The sequence below is a fragment of the Pelophylax lessonae genome (genome assembly GCF_965119305.1).
Source record: "Pelophylax lessonae genome assembly, chromosome: 2".
Taxonomy (NCBI): Eukaryota; Metazoa; Chordata; class Amphibia; order Anura; family Ranidae; genus Pelophylax; species Pelophylax lessonae.
This window is the reverse complement of record NC_138769.1, coordinates 334,712,690-334,732,385: the sequence shown is the minus strand read 5'-3', so window position 1 is coordinate 334,732,385 and position 19,696 is coordinate 334,712,690. Positions and strand designations below refer to the sequence as shown.

The 19,696-nt window shown below is 40.8% G+C and overlaps 1 protein-coding gene across 3 annotated transcripts in view; it reads right to left on the bottom strand.

Annotated features, from left to right (window-relative positions):
* DLGAP3 (DLG associated protein 3) overlaps positions 1–19,696 on the bottom strand; it is a 724,943-nt gene that overhangs the window by 347,087 nt on the left and 358,160 nt on the right. For all 3 annotated transcript variants that reach the window (XM_082246991.1, XM_082246992.1, XM_082246993.1), the window contains one exon: positions 9,509–10,564. In XM_082246991.1, the coding sequence (XP_082103117.1) occupies positions 9,509–10,507 (999 nt within the window). In that variant the 5' untranslated portion in view covers positions 10,508–10,564. The remainder of the gene's footprint in view (positions 1–9,508; positions 10,565–19,696) is intronic.

The window sequence follows — 19,696 nt, the reverse complement described above, 5'->3', positions numbered from 1 at the left end:
CCTAATTATTTTTGTTGCCCTTCTCTGGACTCTCTCCAGTTCCAGCACATCCTTCCTGAGGACCGGTGCCCAGAACTGGACAGCATACTCCAGATGTGGCTGGACCAGAGTGGCTCAGCAAATCAAGCGGCCGCAGCCCACGAACCTGGAAGGAAGACTAGTTCAGGATGGAAGCCTCTTCAGTGGTGACAGTGTGCCACCTCGTTTCAAGGTAAGTCTTTCATAATTTGCTACTATGCAATGCATACTAGCACATTATGCCAGGGAGAGTTTTTTATTGTTTTTTTTTTTTTTACCCAATGTCTACTACTGCTTTAAGTGTGTGAAAAAGGTTCAGGAGGGCAGTATATTCAATATAAAGCTAAGATCAAAAACATGGTGATATGACCTCAAACTAGCATAAGGAAAGTTCAAAACTAGTTTTAAGAAGTAAAGGAAAGGGAAAGAGAGGCGTCAGGTACAACAGGTGCAATAAAATTGATTAAAAATGTATTAAAATAATTTCCCTTTGGGATTAATAAAGTATTCTGATTCTGATTAAATAAAATTTCATAAAAACAATATATTATGCACTCACAAAAGTCTCTGAGTGGTAGGTATGTAAACAAGTCCACAGCCAACACAGTATGGTCTTTCCCCAGTCCTAGCTGCTGTGACCACTGAAGCGCTGTGGAAAGCCAGTACACAGATCCAAAGAGCCTCCATAGGAACTCCTGTGAACAGTCAGAAGAGCTGTTAGATAATGGAGGATGCTGTGATCACTCAGGAACGGGTTTTAGAGACCTAGCCCTGCCTACTTCATCAGCCCAGGTAGATGTCCATACTGTGTTGGCTGTTTACATGCCTACCACTCAGAGACGTTTGTGAGTGCATTAAGGATTGTTTTTATGATATTTTATTTCATGCAAATTTTACTGCACCAGCAGCTGCTTGGCGCCTCTCTCTCCCTTCTCTTTCCTCCCTTACAGCGTTTGGATTCCCAGCCCGATTGAGGAGGCAGCCTTTTATAGCCAACTGAGCTAGTTAACAATTGATTCATTAAAGCCCGTACTTCCAGGACTGTTGTTTTACTTTTTTCTACACATTGCATCTTTTAGTGTTCATTCTGATTACCTTTGACAGAGTTTTGGCAGCTTTGGCATCTTTTTTCTTCCAGCTTGCATTTACTGCTGCTTCTGGCCATTCCTTAGCACCACTCCATAACCCCCATACACTATCTAATTTAGATTGGATAGACAATTGGTTTTTGATCTTCCAGCAAGTGTAGTGCTGAGTATATATGTTTGTTCTTGTTCCAACAAAAGTAGAAAAGGAGTTAACAGTAAGCAAATTAAACATACTTGCGATACACATAGATCTATACTCTTCAACAGGGTTTCTCAACCAGGGTTCCATGGATCCCCAGGGTTCCTCCAGACGTTTCTCTGGGATTCCTTGAGCAATGAACAATTTCTTCCTCTCAGATATGTTCCCACTGACACCATTGATCCTTTTGCTATCTGTAAGGGGGTCCTTTTTCCCAATGACCACAAGTGTATTGAGCATTCTTTCCCCTGACCATCACACTAATGTTTCTCGAGTTCGAGATATAGTCATTTTTAGCAGGGATTCCCTGAGACCAGAATATTAGTTTAACGGGTCCTCTGTGTTGGAAGGGTTGAGAAAGGCTGCTCTACAAAAAGGTTTCAAAAATAAAAATGGGCAGACTTGCTGAACCACTTTTCTTTTTCTGCAAATCTATCTTCTGTGTTCTTAGATTATCTTACCAAAGCTTACGTGCTATAATAATATTATATAAAGTATACAGTATTAATATACACAAAAAGGGAAATATATTTACTGTAGATGTCTTTGCCTATACTGTACCAGTTTTAAAGGCAAAAAACACATTCGGATACGAATTATGGGCTTGTTGCCCTGATGAACAATAGTAAACAGATGGTGCGGAAAGCAATCAAAAGTTCTATTTAGCCAACACACATGTTGTAACAAGCACTTTAATGTCCATTGCCAAGCAATAGTTAGAAGCTTGTTAATGCATTGGAAACAGCATACTTGACTTGACTTGCACCTTACTTGAACAGAACTAAAATATGAATCAGATTTGGTAAATTCTGTAAACTAATGGAAGTGAGTCAGTACAGGACAGCTACTATGTCTGCATCAATGGCTCTCACCAGGCAATGTATTTTACACAGCAAGCTGTTAAACTATTTTATCGTTTTCATCAAGCTGTCATATAGCTTTGACAAAGAGCAGTTTACTACCTTAAATGTAATAGTAAATACACACAATTTTTTTTTTTAACCTGTCACTTTGACTGCCTATATATTTAACCACTGTCAACTGCAAACATTCAATGCATATATAAGCAATTGTATAGACAGAATGTTTTCACACATGAAGACACAGAATTTTTCAGCAATAGCTTTAATCTCATCTTTTGCATGAAAGATTTTCGCCTCTTTCATAATTGAATAACCATATTTTCTACTGCACTTAGAAGGACAAATAGCTTCTTCTCTGATATGAACCAGAAATAGAGACAAAACTTGGAGAAGCCTATTCACAGTCTTCATCTGAATATTTAGCAGCTGGATCTTAATGGAAACCTGGGCCAAAAGCGGTATTAAACCCAAAACCAGAAATTTAACATATTGCAGATCACCAATCATTAGATGTGCTGGCTGCATTTGTTTTCTTTTTTAGGCTTTTTATCCCTCTGTTTTCACATAGTGATCTGGCCAGTAACACACCTGTATTAGGAGGCCTACATTCTGAATAAAAGCACACAGAAGAATTGCTAAGCCAGGGGAAGGGGAGTATTAGATGCACTAGCAGATTTAGATACACTAACAAATTGAAGCCAACCTCCAGCTCCACGCTGCAGTTACACAAGCACTTACAGGAACCTTATTTTGGGATAAAGATTTTACATGAATAAATTAAAGCTGATCATTGTAACCCTCTTTAACTGCTACATTTGCAGAACAGATGGTTCTGTTGAAAAATAACAGACTTACTGGCTGGATTGCCAGATGAATGTAAAGGAAAGAAGCCTAAGGCCCTGTTCACACCTGAGCGTTTTTCAGCTTGTAAAGCGCTCATCTCAAAAGATCCAAAACGCCCAACAAGCAAAATCCCATTCATTTCAATAGCCATTGTTCACAGTTTGTCGCCTAAAGCTAAAAAAAGTACATGAGCTTCTTTTTTGGCAGATTACAAGCGTTTTTGGTCAGATGTCAATGCCTGCCTCCAAGCACCTGCAAAAATACGCACAAAAAACACCTAAAAAACGCCTGAAAAAAGCCCCAAAAAACAGAAAAAAAAAAAAAAAAACGCCTGAAAACTATACGCTCAGGTGTGAATGGAGCCTAAAAAAGAAAACTAAGAATTGGTAAGCTGCGAAATAATAAATGTTTGCTTTTGGGTTTATTACTGCTTTCAATAAAGATGTAGGAGGCCCTTGCTGATCTTGTTTGGAAATTGCTATTTGTTTATTTCTAGCTTTCATACTTTCTCAGTCAAGTGTGCAGCAAATGGAGTCATATGGAGTCATAAAAAGGTTAGAACATCTAACCTGCATGCCTGCTCCAAATCAGTTACATAAAAAGTATTGTTGATTTGGAAGGATAATAAAGCCTCGTAAAAACTACTAGCTGTTAGTACAGCAATCTCCCCTGCTGTTCTATTGTGTTCTGATAGGGGGAAAGCCCCCCCACCACCACCACCAGAACACTGCTCTTTTTTTGGTCATGACCCTGTCAGATCGGCTGCCGTACACATGGGTCGAATGTCGGCCCTGTGTACCCTTGTGTACTAGGCCTAATGCAACTATCATTTTCAAGAGAGGCCAGCAATGGCAGCCTGTATGTTTTAGTATGCCAAGTTTTCCTTTTAAAGGAGAAGTATGGCCAAAGATTTATTGGCTGTACTTTTCCTATGGATCACAGGAGTGCAGTTTGTTTTGCACTGCTGTGATCCGTTTTCAGCTGAAGTCCACTGTCAGCTGACGTCACAGAGCCAGTCCAGGCTTTGAAACCATATGGATGGTATCCCCCAGAAGCCTGAATCGGCACCTGACTCAGCCTCTGAGCGATCCATCGATAGCCTGAGCCAGCCGCTCCTGCGCCCTTCACAGCCCAGCGCTCCAGTGAGTGCTGGAGAGGAGAACAGATAGCCACTGACTAACAGTCATGGCTCTCTACTCAGAGCGGAAGGGGAGAACTGAGCAATCAGCAGTTTTGATCACTCACTTCTCACTACAGGGGTGGCGGGGGACAGATGCAACACCTAGGTCAGTGATGGCCAACCTTGGCACCCCAGATGTTTTGAAACTACATTTCCTATGATGCTCACTTACACTGCAGAGTACATGAGCATCATGGGAAATGTAGTTCCAAAACAGCTGGTGTGCCAAGGTTCACCATCACTGACCTAGGTAAATATAGATGTGTTTTTTTTTTTTATGTTTGGTATCCGCCCAAAAGCCTGGATTGGCACCTGCCTCAGCCTCTAAATGATCTGCCGAGAGCCTGAGCCAGCCACTCCCGTGACCCCTGCAGCCCAGCACTCCAGTGAGTGCTGGAAGGGGGAACAGATAGCCACTGACTAATAGTCACGACTCTCTACTCAGAGAGGAGGGAGAGAACTGAGCAATCAGCGGTGTTTGATCGTTCAGTTCTCACTACAGAGGCGGCTAGGTGAGTATAAATGTGTTTTTTTAAACCCTCAACTTCTCTTTTGAATAAAGCTTTTGGGAACCCCCATTACCAAACTTCCATTCTGCACTAGGCACCCTCCTAAGTTGACTTATGACTCTCTAGATTCCAAGTAGCAGATGAGATTCTCCATGTAGGAATAAGGAAATGTCCACATAAATATAAAATGGATTAGGACAGGTCCTAACTTTCTACGTTTTTTTTCTAACTTTAAAAACCTTGGAGCTTTCTTTGTAAATCATGTATTATATGAATTGTTTTTTTGTTGTTGGAAATTATAATCACATTTCTGTACTGGGGTGGTAGGTTAGGACAACAGTCAAAGCTGTTAGTTTGCTTTGCTGGGAGCCCTGGTTTTATTCCCCACTAAGGCACTTTCAACAGTTTAAAAAAACTGATTTTGCCAATCTTCCTATTCAGGCAAAGAACCATCCCCTGCCCCCCCCCCTCCCCCAACACCCACATGTATACCTACCCACAGCATGCTTCCCACCTCTCCAATGCTCCACTAGAGCCTTCTGTAAATACTTAGCACTTTCAGGTGTGGAGGAACATAAGACCTCCTTCCAGGATGCAGTGCTCAGGACTAAGCAGCCATTCACCAGACCTTTGTCACTTGATGAGGAAGAGAGAGAATTTAACCCTGCATAAGCTCCAACACCATCTGACATAAAGTTTACACAGGGTTAATACTTACCAGCTGTAACAGAGGAACATAGTGGCAGAGAAGTGTGAGGAAGATGTTTTAGCAGGTGGGGGTTTCTCTTAGAAGATAACTCCGAGTTCACAAAGTGACAAAGGCTCCCCCTGCATTCGTGCATGTTTCATTCTTCTGCTTCCATTTTCTCCAAAAATCCAAATCAACCTGGTTGTATAACCGACTGACCTTATACAGCCCTTTTTGCATGTGTACTCATAGCTCAAAAGTGTATTGTATATATGTCTAAAGGGAGAGCCATGTAGTTAAGCTATGCCAAGAAGAACTTAAAGGGGAAGTCCACCCTAACACTAAAATTGCTACATCTACAGGCATCCATGATCTTAGACAAACCCATCTAACCCTGTAAAGAAGAAATCAGTATACGTACCTCTTCTGCAGCCAATCCAGTCCGGTCTCCAGCAGCAGAAGCTCTGCAGAGGACAAAGCCAACATTGAATGGGAATTGACGTCACCCATAGAGTTACTATGGGGCTTCCGTTGTCAGCTGTGTCCTCTGCACCTGTCTCCGCTGACATATCAGCGTAGGACTGGATCGGAGCAGCTTCAGGAAAGGTATGTATACTGATTTCTTCTTTACAGGGCTAGATAGGTTCGTTTTCGTGGATGTCTGTAGATGTAGAGATTTTAGTGTTAGGGTGGACTTATGTTTTAAGGACATAGCATAGATACACAGGACAGGCATGGAATAGATAAAGATTAGATATATTATTAAAATGTTTAGTCAAAGGATAATTTAAAAAAATAAAGCAATCCATAATATTGGTCATAACAATGATTAATATAATGTATAAACACATTATTAAACATACACATCTATGCAAGCTTACACAGAACCTTTGATATTACCAATTACTACAAAACATAATTGTACCATTCATGCTGTACTAAGCATGCATGCACATGCACCCATTAGCATTGAAAGACAACCAGTTTACATAGTCTAGTCACAACCTTACATGCATACAGCATTAGTGGGCAGGATCTGCAAAGAGTTATGCTAAGTTATAAAACACCTACAGAACACAGTACCTCCTGTACATTGCAAAAGTGACCTTTCATTGTACCTGATCCTACACAAGACTGTTGTGCTGCCCTACTGGCCCTACTGAAATTTTAAAGTGTTACTAAACCCCAGACCCTGCATTTACTATATCTGGTCTCCCACATTACACAGAACATAGCACTGCAATTATTTTAGTAAATATAAACTGCTAAATACCTTTTCTCATAAGCAGTATTTAGCAGTTTTTTTTACTTCTATCAGTGTCCTTCAGAGCACTGGTTAAAGCTTAAATGTGTTTTCATTCTACTCTGACTGTCCTATGGGGCTACATGACCCCTGACCTCTCTCTCTGTCTGGAGAGTGCTGATTGGCCCTGCGCCAATCACATGCACCTCCCAAGAAAATAAACTCTCTAGCAATACACAACAAATTGAGCATGTGCAGAGAGCCTCCAACACTGTACTATCTCCTAGGACAGGGATCCTCAAACTGTGGCCCTCCAGCTGAACAACACATCCCATGAGGCATTGTAAAACTCTGACATTCACAGACATGACTAGGCATGATGGGAATTGTAGTTCCTGAACAACTGGAGGGCCATAGTTTGAAGACCCCTGTCCTAGGAGATGGATTGGGGACTGTGAAAAAGGGGAGGGTCAGAGAAGACAGGATCAAAAGGCCTTTTTACACAATGCGGAGGATTAACCCCTTAGGTTCCAGAGTGATTATAACAAGCAGGCTTTACTGCATATATAAACTGATTTTACTGTTGTGGGTTTAGTAACACTTTAACTTGCTGAATTAACATTTGTGTATTTCAAATTCAGTGTATTTAACAGGATCAGCAATGTGCCCTTTCTTTCTTCCTCTTGCAACTAACAGACCATAACAATTTTCAAAGTTAGATTTGCATATTTCATATACATTGATTGCATTATAGCTGAATAAAGATTAATCTGCTTATTGCTAAGCATTAAACACAGAGCTTTGCAGCTTGCATATAAATGACTTGAATTACAGTTCTCTTCAGTACAAAACACAGACAGCTAAGGTCAAAGACTAAACTGCCAGCAACACGTTATTCATTGTAAATATGGATACATTTTACAATTAGGTTTTTAAAATCTGTATGTATGAGACAAGCCAACTGACTTTCTGATTGAAGTTGTCAATAATGCAGTCAACCACACAGGAGAAATATCAGGGGACTATGTTACAATGTAATAACAACATCTGAAGAACAAATTTACTGCTATTCATGAATTAAAGTGAATTAGAAGTTTCTAAATGGCCATCTATGACAAAAAGCAGATACCTAATGGTGCCTGCAGGTCAACTAAGTTTCTCAAATAGAGCTTGCGGATGTCCCACATTCCAAGGATGCTCTAGTATTCAAATATCGGCCAACCTTCCTGATTAAGAACATGCTTTGGACCACCTCTCTCACCTTCTACTCTACATTACTGGTCCGCTGTTATGATGTAAAGTCTCAATGGTCAATACTGTATTGCAAGAGCTGGCAGTTTCGGATTTTTAAGCAGTAAATCTAATTATTTTTGCAGACTTTTAGAGACTTGTGGAACTCAAACACCCAGAAAGTGTAGGCACCATTATGGGGCAGTCTACAAACTGTATTGTCATATCATGTTAATTGTAATTTCACTTTTCTTGTAATGCTAAGATGAAAAATTAAGGTCAAGAATGGGTTATTTCAGATACTGGGGTTTATTTACTAAAGCCAATTAAGCTGTTCATCTCGCAAGGGAATTTTTACTTTGCAAGATAATTTTCCCTTAGCTTAGCGAATGAGATGAAACTCTGCTAACTTCCATCATCCAATCATGTGCAAGCAAAAAATGGTTAATTTTTTAAAATTTTTGTTGTTGTTTTACATGCACATGATTGGGTATTCTTTGCAATGTGAATTTTTACCGCATTCACTAAGCTAAGAGAAATTTCCAATGCAAAGTCAAAAATTCCATGGGAAATAGAGCAGCCTACTTGCCTTTAGTAAATCAACCCCACTTACTCTTGAGTTTAATTTCAAATACAAATTAGTCAACTATATGCAGCTAAGTGAGCAGCAGTCAATATCAACAAGGGGCTTGGTTACATCATCTGTTGCTTCTGCTGACTGCCTATTTTAACCATAGCAAAGTATTATGGGAATTAAGTTCTTTCAGTTAGCACTGACATACCAAGTGGGATGATTATAATTTGAACTGTCCTTGGACAACTTTATTTTTAAAAAAAGAATTAAAGCCTAATTGATGCATCGGCTTTTTGTCAAGTCATTAACAGATTGTCTGTGACTGATTGTTTTTTGCCACTTTCTTAATATACCCTTTTTTCTTAGTACAAAATGCTCCTTCCTGCCTTCTTACTACAATTCACTGTGCAAGCAAAGCTGAGTGACAATCACACCCATCATCACAAGAGTTCTCACACAGACTTGTATTGCAGAAGAAGAGAAGGTGTGTCTGACCAGGTTGGTTACTGAGAGCTGATTATTGAGAGCATGGGGTCTAAAGTTGGGTACACAATGATAGCGGCACAATTAATAGATCAGCGCTTGCAGCCATTGGCTGCAAACACTAATTGGATGCTGGTTTTCCAGCATGCTTCTTCAACAAAAGTCGTTTATTAAGCTGTACACACTGACCGAAGCGTGGCCGGTTCCTGCCGAATAAGCTATTTTTCAGTCCATGTGTACCCGGCTTTACTCATGCATATTGGATTTCACAATAATACTTAGACACTCTGAACTACTGCTGTAACAGTGAGTTTGTTAGTATAACATCTATCTGACTTCATATCCATTTCTGTGCTTTCAACTGGGCTTAAAAAAAGATAAAGCTAATGATGATAAATTAGAATTTAAAGCAATTAGTATTCCTATACATAAGCTCAAATAGGCTGAAAGTACTGCTCAAATGAATACTGCCATAGTTCAAAATTGGTCATGTGTTCATTTATGTATGCACCTCTAAATCTCTGCATTCTTGGAGAAATATGAATTACCATAGTAAAGCATTTTATGGGGAATGCATCATTTTTTCCTACCTGCAGGTAATGGTATCCTCGCTCTTTCGCCTTGGCCTCCTGAAGCATTAGCATCTTGTCTTGATGATGACTGCCTGAGCTTGGATATGCTTCCCGTGCCTGACTGACGGTCATTGTGTGCCATGTGCTCCTTTTAAGTGTTTGCCCATCTAGGGACATTGACATCCCAGCACAGGCCAAGCATTTTCCATCCCCGCCTCCACTCTTTAGACTCTTCAAGGTTAAGTCTCTGAAGGCACTTTCAGGAGTGTCCACTCCAAAGGGAGCTCCATGCTCCATGGCATGACGTGCCGACACCAGAAAACTGCTGTCGCTGTCAAGGTTATCATCAGAGCTCCACCACCCTGCCATCTTTGATCGGTGCTTAGGATCTGACTTGCGGTCTTTGCTTTTGCTTCTCTTACTGTGACGAGGCTGGGAGTGCTGGTAGCCTTCTCCTCCTCCACGTCCTTCATATCTTGTACCATTGTATTCCCTCTTAGAGGGTGTCTCCAATGAGTGGGATTTAGCAAACAGCTTTTGTACTGAGTGCACAAGGTGGCGAATGCGACTTGGACTCTCACTACGTTGCTCTGTCGTGCTGGTACGTTGGTACTGCAAGGTGTGGAAGCCATCATGATGTAGGGGTAGCTGTTTCTCAAACTGGTCCAACAATGTAGGGGGCAAGCGGTTGATCTTGCTGGAGGTGTGGGCAATGGCGGCCATACATTCATCACAGTCGAACTGTTGGGGGTTGTGGTGCATTCTGGGGTAAGTACCACCACTGGAGGACCGTGGCTCTGGCATACTCACAGGACCACCTGGACAATCTTGTGTCACAGCAGCACTCCGAGGAGGACAATAGTGCAGATCAAGAGAACAAGACTCAGAGGCGCTGCGTGGATAGGACTTGTGGAAATCTGGGATGTGATGAGGGAAATCCAATACTCTCTCTCTGCCTTCGGGGATGCAGTAACATGGAGGCTGTGACTGGCTGCCTTCCCCATGGTAACCTTTCATCCTGTTAATACTGAACAAACGGCATCTTTCCTGCCATTCCCAGCTCTCTGGGTCTACCTGAAATAACAAAAAAAAATACATCTGTCATAATATCTTAACAAAGACACAATTTAGACTGTTGTTAAATAGAACAGCTATGTTACGAAGAATGATTTTTACAGTAAATTTAAAAAAGAAAAGTTTGCAAACTAGGTACCTTACTGCCATCAAAATCAAAATTAGAATACATTTTTACCTACTTCCCTGTTACTTAAATTACCCCTACTGAAATAAATAACAGTATTTACAATTGCCCTGCAGTTCTGGCACATTACCCTTACAGTTAGTAACCTTTTTAGAAAGTATCAATACGAAGAGGAAATGTTTGTGTAACATCCTGCCAAAGGCAGCATTTAATACTCTTTTTCTGCCTGGAGTCCTTAAACATCCTAGAAAATTGGCTTTTTCCATAATAGATCTCTTTTCTGTTGTAGCACTAGGCAGAAAAGGTATGGAATGCGAACCTAGATGTCTCATATTTTACAAAGCCTGTCTTGTAATCCTACCTTAATTGTGGTCTTAATAAAGCAAAATGACTGTGCAGCCTTATCTCAGCGATTTTGTTTTAAATAAAATGACTAATCCAAAATGTGACTGACTTGTGCTGATGATATTTAAATGTTAAATGGAAAGTGATTAATGCCTGATTTGTGTTTACTGTTAACTCACAATCTGACACCTTAAAAAAGGCCCTTAGAGTAGATGAATTGGGATACATGTAATAGTTTCTCTCAAAACAGCATTCAAAGGATTCCATTTAGAATAAAATTAGCTGAATTATTAATTTTGCGTCAATGTTTCAGAGGAACGCAAAGCTGAAAGCTTATTAATACAAATTAATATCAAGATGTATTTAACTTGTGTTCTGACATTAAACAGAATTACAATGCATGCATGATTAAAGTTACAGTCTGTGCTATACAGTATTTATTGTGTTAATCTGTGTATGAATATTCATACTGTATATCACTGTTTAAACTGTTTCTGTTATCAGAACAGCAATAGTCATATATTCTTATGCACAACTACGTTGTTCACAGACTTATGCTGGCTGCAGCCTGGAAAATATATTGTTTTATGAAATTCACACCGAGAGGTCTAAAGCAGTGAGTTATGTGACACCTGAGCATGTATTGCATTAAGGTAGCTAATTAAATGAATGGACTGCCAATGCACCACAGGGGCCACACATTGGAAATTCAGCAAGTTAATCACTCCCAGCGACATACCAATAGCTGCAGGTTTCATCCCTGTGCCGTTTTTTTTAGAGCCGCCAGTCGGCTCTTGTAATAGGAACCAGAGCGGCTCACCAGCCGCTCGGTTGCTATTAAAAGCACCGGGAGGGGATGTCCCCTTCCCGCTGCCTTCTGGGGCTCTCACAGGCTCTCCTGTGCTCCTGGGAGACCCAAGCAATTGGCTTTGATCGGCTGTTCACATCCGGTTTACTTGGAAACTATCAGCACCAGTTTTTGAAAATCTAAAGCATTCAGAAACACAGATCTTGGTGTTTTGAATGCTTTAAAGGACAGAGGAGGGATTTTGATGTTATAGATCACATGCCTAGCTTTTTACTTGGTAAAGCCAGCTATCATAGTGATGTGCCAAATACTAGTTGCTTGGATGCAATGATGATCCTCTGGCTTAATTTGTTAATTTAGCTATTTAGAACAAGCATGATACCAATGATATGAGAGTTAAGTTAGTACTTTTGATTTGCATGCTTGCACTCATAGGTCAATCACTCAGATTGTATTGAAACCAGAGCATCTAAATAGACGAAAATGTATTAATGCTTGGAAGACAATACTAACAAAGGAAAAACAATATATGTATAATGTATGTTTTAAAAAAGTGACAAGTCTGACTGCATTGCTGCTGTGAAGTTGGAAAATGCTCTCTGCTGTTGTCAGGAGCCTGTGCGCTCCAGCTCCATCATAGCTGCTGGTTTCAACATCCTGGTTTTGGAGAAGCAACCCAGTTAAAGAGAACCGTTTGATCAGCTCTGAAATTCAACACTCCGGGCTCTCAAATGCTTCAATATTCAATCCTCCGGGATCCCTAGCTCCATCATTGAAGGTCTTTAGGGACGTGGTTTTGAGAGATCTTGATAAGATCAAACCGCACAGTACCTCCTTGTCTGCTGGCCTGCAAAAAGGACTAGATTCCTTGTGTGACAATAAGGACCTGGTCATTAGACCAGCAGACAAGGGGGGAGGGATAGTTGTGCTTGACCGCAGTGATTACAATCAAGAAATGCAACGTATCTTAGGTGATAATCAAACTTATGTTCCATTATCCAGAGACCCCAAGGTTTCCTACAAAAAAACTTTGGTGGTTATTGTAGAGAGAGGATATAATCAAAATATATTAAATAAAAAAGAGAAAGCATTCTTGATCCCTAAGTGCCCCCGCACCCCGGTCATTTACTATCTACCAAAATTGCACAAGAGTCTGACTTCCCCCCCCCGGGGCGTCCCATTGTCAGTGGCATTGACTCTGTGACGTCCCGGGTGGGGAAGTACATTGACTCTTATTTACAGCCATTGGTGCAAACCACACCTTCCAACATTAAGGATATGAGACAGGTTATCAGCCTCCTAACTGGTTTAACCCTTACTGATCAACTATGGATGGTTACAGCCGATGTCTCCTCCCTTTACACAATTATTCCACATAATGTGGGGTTAAATGCGGTCAACATGTACCTCAATAGGGATTCTGACTTACCAACAATTCAGATATCCTTTATTATGGAGCTACTGGAGTTTGCAACTCACCATAATTATTTTTGGTACAATGGACAGTTTTATCGACAGGTCACTGGGGTGGCCATGGGCGCTAAATACGCCCCGTCATTGGCCAACTTGTTCATGGCCCAGTGGGAGGAGGACGTCATCTATTCCCACCGCAGGCCGCAGATACTGCTCTGGGCTAGGTATATAGATGACATGCTCCTCCTTTGGGATGGCCACCACAGTGACCTTATATCTTTTTTGGACTTTTTGAATTCTAACGATCGGGGTATCCAGCTAAATTATGAGTGCAGCCAGTCGTGTATTAATTTTCTTGACCTTACTATCAGCATTAAGGATGGTCACTTCTCCACTTGTACATACTTCAAAACAACCGACAGGAATTCATATATTCCTGTCCATAGTTGCCATTACGCACCATGGCTTAGTGCTAAACCCAAAGGCCAATATCTTCGCATTAGGCGTAATTGCAGCAATTTTCAAGAGTTTCAATCTCAGGCTTGTATCCTTACCGAAAGGTTTCTCGACAAAGGATACAACAAACAATTTCTTGAAGAAACACTTATGGAGGTTAGTAGACTAGACAGATCTCAATTATTAATTAATAGGCCAAAAGTTGTCAACCAAGACTCCGCATATAATTTACCTTTTGTTACCCCTTTTTCAACTCAACACATGAGTGTAAAAAATATTGTAAGTCGTCATTGGCATATTCTGGGCAATGACCCAGTTTTGGGTAGTTCCCTGCCTGTTAAACCACGTGTGGTATTCAAAGGGGCCCCCACTTTGAGAGACAAAGTGGCACCCAATGTTCTAGAACCTCCTGGCCCTAAACCCACCTTTTTGAGCCAGTTAACAGGATTCTACAAATGTAATAGATGCCGGGTTTGTTCCTTCAGTTCCAATAAATGTAGGACAGTTAAAGAATTTACATCCACAGGTACAGGTAGGGCACATGCTATAAAGCCATTCATATCCTGCATGAGCACTGGTATCGTCTATTTGCTCCAGTGCCCATGCGGGCTCCAATATATTGGACGAACCAAAAGACCACTACAAGTAAGACTTAATGAACATATATCTAATATACTTAAAGGTTTCCCCAAACACTCAGTGTCCAAACATTATGCCCTTGTCCATGACAAAAATCCCAGGAATACTTTATTCCTTGGGATAGATAAATTTGTACCCCATTGGAGAGGCGAACCTCTGGTTAGAGGTATCTCAAAGCTGGAGATGACCTGGATACATCGGGTCAAAACATACGTACCGTTCGGACTGAATGTAGATATCGAAATAAATGCGTTTATAGATAATGCATAACTATATTCAGTTTGATTGGGTTCCCATTTATATTTTATTTTTTATCTTTTATTCCTTTTTTAATATATATTGTTTCATACTTTTATCTCCTTTACCACAGAACAGCCTCAACCACACGTAGTCAATATATATGTGTTAGTACTCTAAAGGTTCTTATTGGCAACATAAGGGTCCAGTTTTATCTTACTGGATACCTGTGTGTTCAGTAATTACTAGAGTTTGTTTAATTGGTTGGATATAAGAGTAATTACATGTGTAATTCATACATATCTGAATATGTGTATACCCACAAATATGTGATTTACAAAAACTCAGATTGTATTGAAACCAGAGCATCTAAATAGACGAAAATGTATTAATGCTTGGAAGACAATACTAACAAAGGAAAAACAATATATGTATAATGTATGTTTTAAAAAAGTGACAAGTCTGACTGCATTGCTGCTGGGAAGTTGGAAAATGCTCTCTGCTGTTGTCAGGAGCCTGTGCGCTCCAGCTCCATCATAGCTGCTGGTTTCAACATCCTGGTTTTGGCTATGGCATTCGCCTTGTCTGTCTGTCCACCTGCAAGGTGATTGATTGTGGCCAGACTCTGGGTGGAGACTAAACCGGTTATAAGCTAGAAAAGCCTGCAGTCTCATGCTTGTGATAGAGTGTGTAATATCTGATCAAGCTGTCTGTCTTCCCTGCTCTGCTAGATTGGATTTCCCTGACTATGACCGCGGATCAGATATCGACTATTCTCTGAACACTGCCTGTCTTTTACCATGACTGTCATTGAACCACTCTGCCTGTCTGCCAACTGCAAGTACCTGTTTGCTTTTCTCAGTTCACATATGTCCTAGCATGGTGGCTAGGCACTATAGCATTGTGCAGTACCGGTAGGCCTGCTTGCCTTATGGGAAAGAGGGCTGCTTTAGGTAAAGAACACAGAAGCTAGCTATAGTGTCTCACCACCTGCAGTAGGGGTAAGCATGACAGTTGCTTTAAAAGAGTTGTGTTCAGCTAATAAAGAGTTTTTGAAAATTAGCTGGTTTGACTCCTCATCATTGACCATATTGTTACTTGCACTAAAAGCCAACATTTAGAGTATTTCACTTTGGACATGCGTTAGAGTATCTAAGAACACAGCTTCTGATTTGTTAAATTTAACAAGTAGTCTAGATATTTCTCCAAGTGGGAAAATGAAGCCAGACTAAGCAAAAAGGGAAGAGATTTTGTAATTTTAACATTAGTAACAGATTATCTGCAGTTAAACTTGTTTGGTATTCTTTACGTGCAATCCACAGATCTGACATGTGTTCCTTTTGGCATATTTGTTGTAAGTGCTGCATGCCTTGTTCCTGTCATAATACAACTGGGATGAACTTCTGAACTTTGTAATTTTAAAATATGCCGTGGGGAAAAAAATACAAAGCTTGTAACACACTGATAAAAGCTCCATTAATCTCAATTTCCTTTAAGGGATTACTGCACTTCAAGGTTATACAGTATGAATCACTTAGTCCTGTGGTCTGCAGCAATTTAGTAAACCAAATAGAATACCATTACTGCAGAGAAAGCTTGGTTCCCACTGTTGTTGTGCTGGGTCTGGCACAGTGTCCGCTTTCTCCATTGGAATCTGCAATACACCGACCATTTTTCCTCTAAACTAGCTGTTACAGACCCTACCTCCAACATAATCAGTTTAGCTTCAGCATTTACCTCTTGGGACTGCATATGAGTACAAGTAAATACCTATTTACATGTGTGGTCAAGAAAAGCTGTCAAATGCTTTTACAATATCTATATCAAATAATGTAACAGTAGTTTTTGGTTTCTTAGCTAAATTTGCCAAGTTGCCAAGATGATTTATAACGGGATGCAATCTCATGTACAATATCTGTATAATCTTGCCTTGCCAAAAACAATATAGTGTTAGACCCCTTTCACACATGTGGACCAAATGGTTTCATCAGTTTAAAGAAAAAACAGATTCATTTTTCATCAGTTTTTCATCAGTTTTTAATCCCTTTTTGCATCCGTTTTTTACTGCCTCCAGCCCTTAACCACTTGAGTCCTGGAGCCTTTTTTTCCATACAAGAATGAATCGTTTGTCCATTTGCATTAGTTTTTCATTCAATCCGTTTGGATGTTTATGGAAGCAGATGTAAATGGATGATCATCCAATTACATCTGTTTTTCATCCGTGAACGGATGGATGAAAAACGGACAAACGGTCCAGCTGTGTGAAAGGGGCCTAACTGTAGCCAGGCTATAGACATGCCAATATTTATATTTTTTAAAATATACAATAAATTAGCTTGGCTTCTGTAGCTGCAGCCACTGTGGAGCACTTTATTCTCACAGTTTACAGTAGAAGCAACTAAGCTGTTCTAAACCAGCTCCGCTCATCTTGCTGTGCCTCCCAGCACTGACATAAATTGTTACTAAACCCAGAACCCTGCATTCACTATATCTGGTCTCCCACAGTACACAGAACATGTAAATGTTATTATTTTAGTAAATATAAACTGCTAAATACCTTTCCTCATCAGCAGTATATAGCAGTCTTGTGACTCTTATCAGTGTCTCGTTAAAGCTTGTAGTATGAGTTTTCATTCTGCCCTGACTGTCCTATGAGGCTTCATGTCCCCTGTCTTTCTGTCTGGACAGTGTTTATTGGCCCTGTGCTGATCACATGCAAACCCCAAAAAAAAAAAAACAGAAAAATACTCTTTAGCAAAACACACCAAACTGAGCATCTGCAGAGTGCCCCCAAGGCTGTACTATCATGAGATGGATTGGGGACTGTGGAAGAAGGAGAAGATCAGAGAAGGCAGGCTCAAACAGCCTTTTTACACAATGCAGAGGATTAACCCCTTAGGTTCCACAGTGAGTATAACAAGCATGCTTTACTGCATATACAGACTAATTGTACTGTAATGGGTTTAGTAACACTTTAACAGTTGTCCAGATTTCTATTTTGCAATGTAAACACAGAGCAGGAGCTCTAGGAAGGGATAGCAGGATGAAAATAGGGACTTGGTCATTAAAGACATGGAATCTTTGGAAGTTAAGCGTATGTATGCTGACCGTAGGTTCTCGGTAGGATTGAAATCCTTACAGGCAAGAGAAAATCTTGTGGTAAGACCTGCTGATAAAGGGGGGGGGGGTATCGTAGTCTTAGACAAATCGGCCTATTTGGCTGAAATGTCAAACATTTTGTCTGACCACGATACCTATTCCCCTTTGAGGTCTAATCCCACCTCCAAATTCAAACTGGAGCTCTCTAAAATGATTAATAAAGGTTTCAGGGACAAAATTCTTAATAAAAAGAAGAAATCCTTTTTGATTCCGGAAGCAACTCGGGTTCCCATCATGTACTATCTCCCTAAGGTCCATAAGGACCCCATTCACCCACCAGGTCATCCCATTAAAAGTGGGATAGATTCGGTAACATCAAGGGTGGGGAAATACATAGATGGATTTCTACAGCCCCTGGTGGTGGCTACTCCCACCTTCTTAAAGGATTCTACCCAGGTCCTTAGATTGCTTGATGGTGTGGTGTGGAGGGAGGGCTACTTGTTAGCTACGGCTGACGTGGCCTCCCTCTACACCATTATATCGCATGATCATGGACTTAGTGCAGTTACGTCCTCTCTACAGAGAGACTCACAGCTTATTCCAGCACATAGGGACTGGATTTTGGATCTCCTCTCCTTCGCCATGACACACAACTACTTTTGGTTTGGTGGTTCTTATTACCTCCAGACCAAGGGTGTTGCCATGGGTGCCAAATTTGCACCAAGCATGGCAAACCTGTTCATGGCGAAGTGGGAGGAGGATTTTGTCTTCAGAGATCAGAGAACTGAATTGGTTATGTGGAAACGATATATCGATGATGTCATTCTCATTTGGAATGGCACTCTTGAGTCAATGAATCGTTTTTTTGAAGATCTGAATGACAATGTCTTTGGGATTCGACTGCAGCATGAGGCAAGTGATCATAACATCCACTTCCTGGACCTCAATATTACAGTCCGAGATAACGCTTTGATTACAACAACCTATTTCAAGGCTACTGATCGGAATGGCTTTATCGGCACAGACAGTTTCCATCATCCTTCATGGCTGAGATCGGTGCCGAAGAGCCAGTTTATCAGGATCCGGAGGAACTGCACCCTCTTGGAGAATTACTTCCAACAATCCCGAGTCCTGAGAGAGAAGTTCCTTGATAAGGGTTATCTCAGCGTTGACCTTGATAGGGTTATCAATGAGGTGGTGACCATTGATAGGTCTAACATGCTGCGAGAAACTCCCAGAGACAAAGATCCCAATATGGGCTTTGCCACTTCCTTTGTAACTTCATACACCCAACAATACCGGGATATAAAAATAATTTTTTTCCGACATTGGAAGGTGTTGAAAAATGATAAGGTCCTAGCTCCTGTGGTAGGTGAACAACCTATGATTGTGTATAGAGGCGCACCACCTTTGAGATTAAGAGTGGCCCCTAATATTGTAGATCAACCTCTGAGATCCATTCATCTTTTTCCGGAGATCAAAGGTTTTTTCCCATGTAGAAAATGTGTGGTCTGCAGGGCTAATTCCATCAAGGATAGGAAGATCACCACTTTTCGCTCACGGACCACACAGAAAGTGTATTCCATTGACAAGTTCATCACGTGCTCTTCGAAAAATGTGGTTAATCTCTTGGAATGCCCTTGTGGGTACCGATATGTGGGTAGGTCTTACAATCAGGACTAACGAACACCTTGGCAATATTCGCCGTGGCTTTCCTAAACACAGTGTGTCTAGGCATTATTTGGAATGCCATAATAAAAAGGCGATCGGTACCAAGATTATGGGTATTGATAGGTTCACGGCACATTGGAGAGGCAGCAACGTGAGCAGGGCAATATCCCAACGGGAGACCCGTTGGATATTTGACCTTAAGTGCTATACGCCTCATGGCCTTAATGTGGATTGGGACGTTAACTGTTTCATTAATAATAGTTGAGGAAGGGATACAGTTGACGCTCAGTCCCAATTTATTGAACCTTTATATACTTTTTAGCAGTTTTAGATGCAC